This window comes from Oryzias melastigma, linkage group LG5, assembly GCF_002922805.2.
Source record: "Oryzias melastigma strain HK-1 linkage group LG5, ASM292280v2, whole genome shotgun sequence".
NCBI lineage: Eukaryota > Metazoa > Chordata > Actinopteri > Beloniformes > Adrianichthyidae > Oryzias > Oryzias melastigma.
Window position 1 is genome coordinate 19,486,893 of NC_050516.1, and position 11,279 is coordinate 19,498,171.

At 38.5% G+C, this 11,279-nt stretch overlaps 1 protein-coding gene across 2 annotated transcripts in view; it reads left to right on the forward strand.

Annotated features, from left to right (window-relative positions):
- phc2b (polyhomeotic homolog 2b (Drosophila)) overlaps nt 1–11,279 on the forward strand; it is a 29,305-nt gene that overhangs the window by 11,852 nt on the left and 6,174 nt on the right. For both annotated transcript variants that reach the window (XM_024271268.2, XM_024271269.2), the window contains exons 3-9: nt 1,376–1,534; nt 1,644–1,721; nt 1,844–2,005; nt 2,260–2,394; nt 2,507–2,801; nt 8,549–8,844; nt 9,682–9,886. In XM_024271268.2, the coding sequence (XP_024127036.1) occupies nt 1,376–1,534; nt 1,644–1,721; nt 1,844–2,005; nt 2,260–2,394; nt 2,507–2,801; nt 8,549–8,844; nt 9,682–9,886 (1,330 nt within the window). The remainder of the gene's footprint in view (nt 1–1,375; nt 1,535–1,643; nt 1,722–1,843; nt 2,006–2,259; nt 2,395–2,506; nt 2,802–8,548; nt 8,845–9,681; nt 9,887–11,279) is intronic.

Here is an 11,279-nt window from a genome sequence, read left to right on the forward strand (position 1 = left end):
GAAATCTTTTATTAGAAAAAATAACAATAAAGCCACCTTTTTAGTTGATCCTAATATCATAAACTTTTTAAAAGGAAAACTCAAAATGAGTTTTTAACAGCTATTATTAGGTTGAAAATTGCGATTAAAATGGATCAATTAGATTAATTAATAACAGGTCATGATTAATTAATTACACACAAAAAAATAATTGTATGTTGGCACTAAGTAATAATACCTTATAGAGCTATGCTGCAATAAAACACTTTAACTTGTGATATCAGATCAAACCAAAATTAGTCTGTAAGGCCACACCGACGAGCAGCACGCACTTTTCTGTTTGCTTGAGTTTGAAAAGCTTTTATATGTGCACACATCTCATATACACAATTTTGGGATAAACTAATCAAACATGATGAAAAAGGAAACAATTGTTGGAATATACAAGAGTTGGAGGATTATTTTTGTGATTTTGTGCTTCTGACTTTAGGATAAACTTCCAGCCCTACACACAAGAACACCAGTGAAACTAAAATGTATTTTTTAAGTAGTCTAATTTGGTGTTTTAGTGTTTGTCTCCATCATTCTCTAAATAGCCTGGGCATGAATGGAAATCACCTAAAATTGGAATGTTTAATATTTTAGCTGATTTAATACAAAGTTTCAGCTCTGGAGAGCCACACCTCACCCAACAGAGTTACTTTTGTCTAAACTTTGTCCGGGTTCGCCCACAGATTACACCCTCAATTTGACACGCAGCCATAATCCAGGTTTTAGGCCCTGAATGAAGGCCACTCAACTTTTAAGTGCTAGCCCTTTGACAGCAGGGCTATTGTTAGTTTGCCCCCTCCATTTTTGCTCTCCATTTGCCGACAACAAAAAAGGTAAATTTCTCTGCTTGCAAGCATTTCTATAAGCATACAAGACTAAAGATCACTTCCACTCCGTGAGTGAGCTCTCCGCTTATGCGTGTAATTCTGCTCGGCTAATTTTAAGCTCATTTCTCAAGCTGTCTGTGTAATGACCCTTCACACAGCTCAACCTCAGGCGAACTAAAGGTCAAGAAAATGTTCAAAGTCATTGTGTACTGATTAAAGGACGGTTCTATATCACAGGGCTTGTTAAGTTTCTAAAACTCTGGATAAGTCTAAAAAATGTTTTAATGAAATCCTGTTAGATGAAGGTAGGACTGCAGGGCCTCGAGTGGATTTTTTTTCCTCCTTCCTTCTTGATGTAATTTATTAAATAGACCTTCTAAAATTGTATCAATCATAAATGGGATTTGTGCTGATGGATTTATCCTAATTTCCAATTTTTTTCTTAACTTGTGAGAGGAAATTTTGGCACACAAAAAATCCTTTCAGATCAAGACTTTTCTTTTCTAAATATTTTTCAGGTTCTCCAGCATTTTAACAGACAACCAAACACTGCAGCTCAGTACCTCCAGCAGATGTACGCCGCTCAGCAGCAGCATTTGATGCTGCAGACTGCGGCCCTGCAGCAGCAGCACAGCCTCAGCACCGCCCAGCTGCAAAGCCTCGCTGCAGTTCAGCAGGTCGGCTAACCGCCACATCTGGAATGAGAATTTCCACCATCAATAACACTTTAGTTTACAAGTTTACAGTCTGGCGTATCCCTCATGTTTGCCTCTGCTCTCTTGACAGGCCAGTATCGCAGCTGGCCGGCAAACGTCCTCACAGAACGGCACTTCATCTCAACAGACTGGGTCCACTCAGGCCACGGTAAGGCTGAACATACTTTTTTAAAAATTTAATTAACCTTTAGAAACACTTAACAGAAAAATCTGAAATTACAAGCAAAAAAACTGTTTAAGCAATCTGATTAATCCCCCCTCCTCGCACAGATCAACCTCACCACCTCCCCAGCGGCTGCTCAGTTGATTAGTCGGGCCCAGAGCATTAGTTCCACCCCCACCAGTATTTCCCAGCAGGCTGTTCTGCTCGGCAGCCAATCCAGTCCAACCCTCACAGCCAGCCAGGCACAGATGTACCTGCGTGCACAGATGGTGAGAGCACATTCACATTAGCTTGCATATGTGCATAAACACAACCCTACTTGTAATTTGTGTAGGTAAATGAGCTGAAACCAACACAACCATTACGTTTTTGGGTTAAAAAATAACACTAAACTGAAACGTGTTCTCCATGTGTTTCTCAATCAGTTTCTGAGGTGCACAGGATCTCAGAGTTTTTTATCATTGTATAATCTGCTCTCCATTAATTCTACTTCATTGGTTCCCATTCTCCTTGTACCATTCAGGCCCAGCAAAGTAACCTGGTGCAGGTGGCTAGGAACCTGGGGCGGGCTGTTCCTCTGTCCCCACAGCTCATCTTCACTCCAGCTGCCACAGTGACCGCTGTGCAATCAGACAGCTCTGCTCAGGCCTCTTCACAGGTACACTTTCCCCCATTACCTTATATATAATATGCAAAGCAAAGTGTTTAATATTCTTGTTTAATTCTTGTTTTTTTGAGCACACATTTAAATGATGCATGTCTCTCCATAGAATCAAGTTCAGAATCTGGCGATACGTGGCCAGCAGGGGGCGACCACGTCCTCCTCTCAGACTCAGACCTTGCAGGCTCTCAGTCTGAAGCAGAACCCAGTTCCCATTCAGCCCGCCTCACTGGTCAAGAACCCCAGCCAAGCGGCCCAGTCCTCCTCCGGGGGAAAGGCCGGCTCCTCCGACACCTCCTCTGATGGAGGGAAGAAGGGGGACGGTGTAGCGGTCACTGAGGTTCGAGCTATAAACATGAGCCGCAGCGTTTCCGCTGTCAGTGCTCAGCCTCTCATCGCCCCTGGTAAGTGGAGATGGTTCAACATATATATTAAAAAAATGATCTACCTTTCTGTAATTGATTAAAATGATAAGATTTTGTGTTAAAACGGATACATATATTTGTAAAAAAAAAATGAAAGATTTATCTACGCACCACACGCTATTCACATATAGGGACATCGATTAGGGCAAATAAACTTAATGTAATAGCTAGAAGCAATGTGTAAATATGCAGTTTGCCCTTTAAATTAGGGTACATATAGATCCTTTTAAGAGCACCATATTTATACATTTTCTCTGATATTTTATGCGAAAGCAGAAGGGAGAAAAAAATCGCCTCCAGCTAAATGGCTTGAAGTTATTAGTTATTTTACCAAATAAATGTACATTCATGTTTTTAAAGTCCTCTTAAAGAAGCTCTCACAGCTTGATATATAAAAAAAAATCTTGGTATTTACTGAACCGTCCATGTTTTCTTATCAGTTTTTAAGTGCTTCCAAATATTCTAAAATGCTTTAATTGGGATCAGAGGAAACTCCAGTGGGGACACAGATAGAGCTCTGTGAGTGGTCTAACGCTTCTCAAGGCTTCTATGTAGTGTAAGCAAACTATTGTTTTAGAAAGCAATGTTTTTTTTAATCAATTTTTGTAGTGTCAAAGGAATTCAGTCGTTTTTTTGCACAAACAATCCATTTCTGCAGCCGATGCTTCCTTCCTTCGACGTCCATCGTCTAAACTTGATTCAGGTTTTGTGCAGATTTCGCAGCAGAAGTGAAGATAAGACGAGAATGTATTCACACTTGATATTTTGAGGAGCTTTCACTCTAAACGTGTTGAGGCCTGTGTCACAAATCCAGCCAGACGCTAAGAGATGAAACAGAACGGGGTGTTGTGTCTAAAGCTGCCAGCTTTCTGAAGTCGTACTGTAGGTAAAACGGAGGTTGTTTTGAGCATCTATCAAATAATTAAAACTCATCTTTTTTTTCTAGAGAATTAGGTTGTGAGTGCAGCGGTACAAGCAGATGACATCAAATTAAATCCAGTTTGTTTGTGACCTGATGAGATATTACATTTCATAAAGCAAACTGTTCAAACATGTAATACATCCATGTATGCACACGGCTGCAAACCTTTGACAGCTTTACTGGTGTTGATGCATGCTGTGGTTGGCAGGTTGGGCGTGTGTCTCTAAGCTCCCGCATTTGCACAAGTGAGGGGGAGTCTGGATTATCAGAGCGTGTTAGCGCACAACTGTTTCCGTCTTTGTTTCAGAAATGCTTACAGTAAAAGAGGAAAATGGAAGCTGAAAATCCGGTTGCATGTTGTCTCAGTGAAAAGAAGAAGAAGAAAAAAAAATCAACTTGGGTTGCCATAGCAGCAAGCCACAAGGGACAGGTGTGCACATGAGATGCTGTGAGGCTAATAGACTGATGAGGAGTAAAGGAAGCTGCAGGGCAAAGTGACAGAATTCAGAGAGCTTTAGGATCATTTTGACTGCGTCAGGGTCATTAGGAACACACTTTTTAAATCTGAAATACCATCTTACATTTTCTGCCATGCATAAAAAATGCCCCAGAGGGATTTAACGTGGCAAGTAGATGGTAGCTCTGTACTGCAAGGGAGTACTGCTGCTTGTGGAGTGATGAATATGTTTCAGTTGACAAGCGTTTTAGCCCAAATGATGCAGGAAGTGACTGTAAACTCTTGACAAACATACTGGATGAGACTTAGAGGGAAAAATTACAGAAAAAAATGTGTCATCAAACAAAAATGTACTTAAGTAATAGTGCAGTTAAATTCTTATTACAATAGTGCAGAAAAGTAATAAAAGTTATGAATAAGACTCATTGCTAATGATGGTATTTCCTGTTCTTTTTGACATATATTTATTTTACGTTAGAAACATTTTAAAGACATAATATAACGTACACATTTTTTTTTAACCCATTTAAACTCCCTAAGGTTCAAATGTTTTCAGCAAGTATTATATTTAAAAGTGTGGACTTATTTTAGGCTGTGGCTGAACTTTTGAAATCTCTATAGTTTTCAGTCTTATATCTGAATCAGATCTGTGAAAATAGTTTAAACGATAATATGTTGGAACTAAAGACCATCATAAAAGTCTCTCTTAAAATACTTCCTAGTTAAATTGGCTTAACTATTTCCTCCCCCTGGATAGCACAGACATTTTCTATAATAACCCTACTACAGTTCACGGCGGTTTGTTCAGGAAGTGCTCTAGCATTAAGAAGTCGTCATTTTCACTCACAAGTTCGCCACTACAAAGTCCAGGCCTTGACCACATTCTGGACCTCGGCATACAGCTTTTAGCTAGAAATCTGAATAATTACAGCCTTCGATTTGATCAAAGTTCATTTTATATTGACAGCAGAATAATTGCTTAAAGGGGCTTAAAAGTGCCTGTCACTTGTTAAAAAAATGCATTTGCTGTGAAGTAAGCTTTCCCACTAAGTTAAATTAGTATTGTTATTGTTGTTTTTTTTAAAGAAATTTCTCCCTACACTTTCTAACACCAATACAGCTCCATAAACCAACAAGAAGAGAAGCAGAGGGTTTACAAATTATGTTCTTCCCAAGAATAAAATCAAAGATTTTTAGAAAAAAACGACACTTATTATAAACCAGGTTGTAACCTAACACAATGTCATCATTTTATGCAGTAGTACAAAGGGATTGTTAATGTTAGCCCTTAAAGTCCCTCTCTAATCATCTTTTAATCTGTTCCAAGTTATCTTTTAATTCAGATTATTGTGTTTTTAACCAAAAAAATAACTTGTTTTCCAAGACATAGTTTCTCCAGAGTAGCAGTACTCAAAAATGCCATTTTAAGCTTCATTCTTTTATTGTTGTCCTCCATCATCAGAAAAATGTCACGAGAATATGTAAAAAATCTCAAAAATATCATTTTCATCAGAGTTGGTCTTTTAAAAGACTGTTTTTCAGAGCAGGAAAGTACGCAAACTAACAGGAAGTGACCTCAGACTTACAAGATTAGTCTGGTACTGAGGTTGTAGATTGAAATGATAACCACATACATGTTAGTTTTATCTTTCAAAATACTTAATTGTCAGCACAACTGATTTTTCCCCTCAAAACTTGTCATGTCAACTTCCTCAAAATTTTGGCTTTATTTAAAAAAAAATAAAAAATAAATCAAAATATGTTTTTTTTATTTTAGCCCTTTATATGGTCCTAAAGCCTCAAAAAAGCCACAATATTTATTTAAATTTGTTCATCTAAAGTTTACATGTTTTGAATATTTTTTTTCCTTCATTAGAACTACAAAAACTGATACTGTTGATCATTCATCACTCCTCTGCTCTCGTTCGTGTCTGCCAGTCTTAGATGGAGGTGTGATGAATTGGAGTTCTTGGTTTTGGACTGAAGAGTTTGCCTGGTTGAGTGTCGTTTACTGTACTTCTTTTAAAGAGGAGTGGCTCTCATGTGAAGAGGAGCAGAGGGAGAATCGAAATACAAAGCGTTCTGGCTCGGTGCAGGGTCTCATTGTCTCCGGTTGGCAAGGAAAGGCTAACACGGACTGTGAAAACCGCAGCAGGGAACCCCCCAGAAGCACAACAGATTGCCTGGAACCGATCCGCACTGGATGCTTGCTCCTTGGCATGATTGTGGAGCTGTAGTGTCATCTGACATCTTTCCAAATATCGCTACAGAAAGCTTTAGAAAACGACCTTTAAAAAACTAAAATTAGAGTAAAATAATGAACTTGTTTCTGCTATTAATTAAACTAATACCTATATTTTCATTACTAATGTATGTTGAATAATCTGGTCTCTTTAAAGGGTTATTTTTCTTTCCTCGTTCAACAGATGATTTAGAAACCTCCAGATGTAGTGAGGGATTACCCAAACTCCTCCAAACTTGATTTACTATTCCATCCGAGTGAGAAAATCCAACTTAAACCCTGTATTTTTTGTATTTTTTTTTATTTATAGATCTTTTTGTTGCAAGTCCCATTGTGCTCAAGGAAAGTAAGCCCAAGTGTCAGCTGCTGAGAATGTGGAAACGGAGGGATTTTCCAGCACTATTGCTGCATTTCAGAGAGGAATGCAGATTCAATTTAGGATGTTGCACAACCATTTTTAGAAGCCTATAAAGATCATGCTTCCTTTTGCCGCTTTGAGATGATTGTGTGATTTGTATGTTTATATATGAGTCAAGGGGTTACTTCAGTATTTAAGCCTCATGAAGTGGAGGATGTTAACCCTAACTGATTCCTCTCCTGACACCGGTGTGATTATAACCCCATCAAGAATGATTAGTATGGTTAGTTGTTGTGACTCAGAAAGCCCCCTGCTTTATTATCGCTGTGGCTGGAAATCTCTGGATTTATGGGTATGTTGTTAAAGAAGAGTGCCTCTAAATTCCCAAACAAGAACTAATCCATTGTGAGCACACTTGAGCAGCTTCTCTTTTGCAACAAATGTGATGTTACAGCTTTAACAGTGCTTGACTAAAGTAAATTTAGTTAAAAGGTTGGATCACTAATTATTGAAACAATATTATGTAGAAAATTATATTTCATGATTTACAGATTAAGATAAATTTAACCAGACTTAATCCCGTCTGGATGTTTAGTCAAGACCCTTCACTCTTCTGCCTATGTAGCCACAAGGGGGTCCGAGGGCTGTGTCAGGAAGGGCATCCTGTGTAAAAATCTCTGCCAAAACCACCTGTAGGAATCAGGGAAAGCTGATTCACTGTGGCAAAAAGTGAACAACAGATTAAGATACATTTGCAGACCAATAGAACACCAGATTACAGGTAAAAGTTGTAGCTAAAATAAAGAAATACTGCAGCAGGTAGTAAAAAATAACACCAGAAAAATTGTCAGACCAAAAAATAAAAGTATTTGTGTAAACTGTAATGAGGCTCTTCAATGGTAATATCTATTCTTTTGTTTTTTTAACTGTGTAGTTTGTGTGCTAATTTAAAAAAAAGGAAAAAATAATAATTTTCCACCCAATTGTTGTGGATACTGAGGTAACAAGTTTTTTATCCCCCCCCCCAAAAGGATCTGTTAAAATATATTCAAATACTTCCATTCTTGGATTTTCTTATTTTTGGTTTAGTCATTTTTTTTTAGTTTGGGATGTATCCTGTCAGAGATTTTAGAGAGCAGGAGAACAGCTGGGACCCGCCGAGTCAATTTAAACTCTGAAGGATTTCATGGACAGTTGGCTTAGCTCGCCGTTTCCTGAGGCTTTCCCAAAACTGCCGTAGCCCCGGGCTCCTTCCGCCGACCGCACTCTCACTCGCATACGCCGCCACAATACAAGATTGATGCGTTTTCTTCTCGGGGCGCCTCACAAGCTCGGGATGTGTTTTTACAGCGTTGGCACTGACATGTGGTGACAGGCCATTTTTAAACAATTTGTGAGAAATGGTGCAGGCCAGAACGGCAACAGTCTGAGCAACCTTTCCACTAGCTTTTAATATTACACCTTGTCAACAAGGGGCACAGGGGTGAAGGCAGCGCTGCGTACAGGATCTTTTGTGCAGACGTCAACACTCTCTTATTATGAATGTGCAGTTATTTTTTTTTGCGTTTGACTCACATTTTCCTATTTGTGAATCCTTTTTCCTGCCCAAATTCTCTAGATTCCACATAAATTAAGACAGTAAAGTTGTTTTTCTATCATGACATTGTAGAATTGTTGTACTTTGTGCATTGGGAACACAACAGAAATATATATATATATATATATATATATATTTTTTTTTCCCCAGCGTACACTCAGATTCAGCCTCATTCCCTGGTTCAGCAGCACAAGCAACAGCAGTTTGTGGTCCAGCAGAGTTCCCAACGGACGGCGGGCCAGCTACTGCAGACGGCCTCCATTCAGCCGTCCCAGCACCCCGTCCCCGTGCTGCCCAAGCCCGCTCCTCACCAACCCGCCACTCCCAGCCAGCAGGCCACCATCTTCCACTCCACCATCAGCCCTCACGCTCTCCACTCCTCCATCAACCACGCCAAAGCTCAGCCCGTCCAGCTCACTGCCATCAACCTACAGATTCAGCCAACGGTACGTACAAACTCACAAATTACTGTTGTTTTATAACCTGGTGAATGCAACTAGGAAGTGCTTTACGATATGGATAGATTATTTTATATCACAATATACCACAATAAAGTATATTTTCCGTTATTCTCTGAATTTTTTTTTTTTTTTTAGCAAACTAGGTGAAAAATCTGATGGCTCACTAGATTTAACCTTTATAGATATGTATTTGTTCTAATCTATATAAAATTTTTCCGTTGCACAAATAATTTCTTCAATATTAAAAAAAAGACAAATGCTGACTTTCTTTAAAACCGTTCTCTTTAAGTCCTAACAATGACTTTGTAACTGATTCTTTGCTTTCCCTCAAGCCCGTCTTCAGTAGAGCTGCTGATGCGTTTGGGAGCTTTACTTTGTACCTTGAGCTTTCATTTGATTGTCAGCTCTTAGTCCTTTCAAGCTGCTTTTCTGTGAGCGTGGCACTGACTTTTTAATGAACGCGTGTTGGTGTCTAAACATAGAAAGATCTGCAGCTGTTTGAGACATTTGACATTTAAGAACTCCTTTAAACTTTAAATTCTAAATAGCTGTGAGACACTTGTAGTCTAGTAGCTTTTATACAAGTTTCTTTTTTAAGGTCATGCTAATGTTTTCCACCCTGAGTATGATGTTAACACAAACAACTGTCTATAATTGATTTATTAATAATACTTTATTGATAGAAAGCATACTTTATCTCCATAAAAATCAAAACATTGCTCGTCATTTTTGTTAAAACATTAATAATTGTTTTCTCATTGATTTATCTTATTTCAAACACATTCATTTTAGATAACTACTTGTTTTTAATGCTTATTCCAGGCTGCTCGACTGCTTCAGGAAAGTAAAGACAAACCAACCTCTTTGGTGGTCAGAGAGACGAGTCAGCCTCCATCCACGCAGCAGCGACAACAACAACAACAGCATCATCAACAACAACATCAGCCTGCGTCCTCCTCATCACAATCATCCAAACTGGGAGAACAACCCAAAGTTACCCAGGCCACGCCTCCTGTTCAACCACAAGGTAAACATTTAACGGCTTCTTTGACGTCCATTTAGTTTTGTTCATTGAGTTTCGGTTTAGAAGTAACCAAGTTTACGAAAAAAAAAAAAAAAAGGTTTCTGACACACCAGATCATCAATAACAGCAATATCAGTTCCAATGCACATAGTGTGAAGAATTACTTGAAAATCTTATCAAGAGTTTATTAAACCTTCAAAGATAAATTTATATTCTTTCTATTCAGAGAGGTTTTGAATCAATAAAATACTTTGTAAAGGTCAGTATTTGTTTGTTTTTCCCACCCTAACAGCAGGATTTGATCACTTCTCTGGAAACGTGTGTTAAAGCAACCACTTTCAATAAAAAAGTCTATGTAAATCCACATACATGCACATTTTGGGCTTTCATATACAAAACTCTCACATCACTACGCAAGTTTCCAAGTCAGTTTTTGTGCAAAATGTGCTGTCATTGAACATGTTTAACCAGTTGACTCGGATTTGGTATTGAGATACAGGTAGCGTCTTTTTTAAAACACAGACATACCAACATGGAAGTGGTCACTAAGGAGAAATTATAAATGAGCTTATATGACACAAAGTCTTTCATATATCATAGTAGAGATGTGAAAGAAAAAACCCAGAGCAAGGTTGGTGAGATTTGCAACACTTTGAAATTTCGCACCAACCGTAGGTACGTGCACTAGTATGGTGTAGCAATAATCCAGAGTAAACACCTTGTGCTAAAAGTGTTTCCATATAAAAAAGTGTGTTCTTGCACCATGAGAATCGTCCAACTGCAGAAGATTGAGAGTGTTTCCTAAACGGACAGGAATCACAGATGTACTTTACTTTGAAGATGCAAAGTAAACAGTCCTGTAATGCTTCTGGTCTGATGACCACCAACTCACATACACTAAGAAGTTACCTTAGCATGTGCGCAGGCATGATCATGTGGTTTCTTACAAAGTGCTGCAGGTTGATTCCAGGTTGGAGGGGGACTTAAAGATCCCACTCAAAGGAAAAATTGTGTTTTTGGTGTTCACGTTTTCTCACGGTGGAGGACATATATACATATATATATATATATATATATATATATATATATATAAAGAAAATTGAGCTTCAAATTGTAATTTTTTAGTATTTATTTAATATAAATGCATTTGGAAAAAGTTTGTAGCAGTGCCACTGCCGACGGGCCACAAACTCTCTGCTCCACTCAATTCCGATGCATCCACTTGCACACTAGTAGATCCATGTAGCCTACGTCTGCGTTTTATTTGTCTAAGTTGGCACCTGGCTCAAAACTTCTCGCCATTTTTGTCATATCAGTAATGTTATGTTAGGGTTGTGAGGGGCTGTAACTGTGGAGAGAGTGAACAGATGGATGATGGGAAATGAGGGCAGGCTTA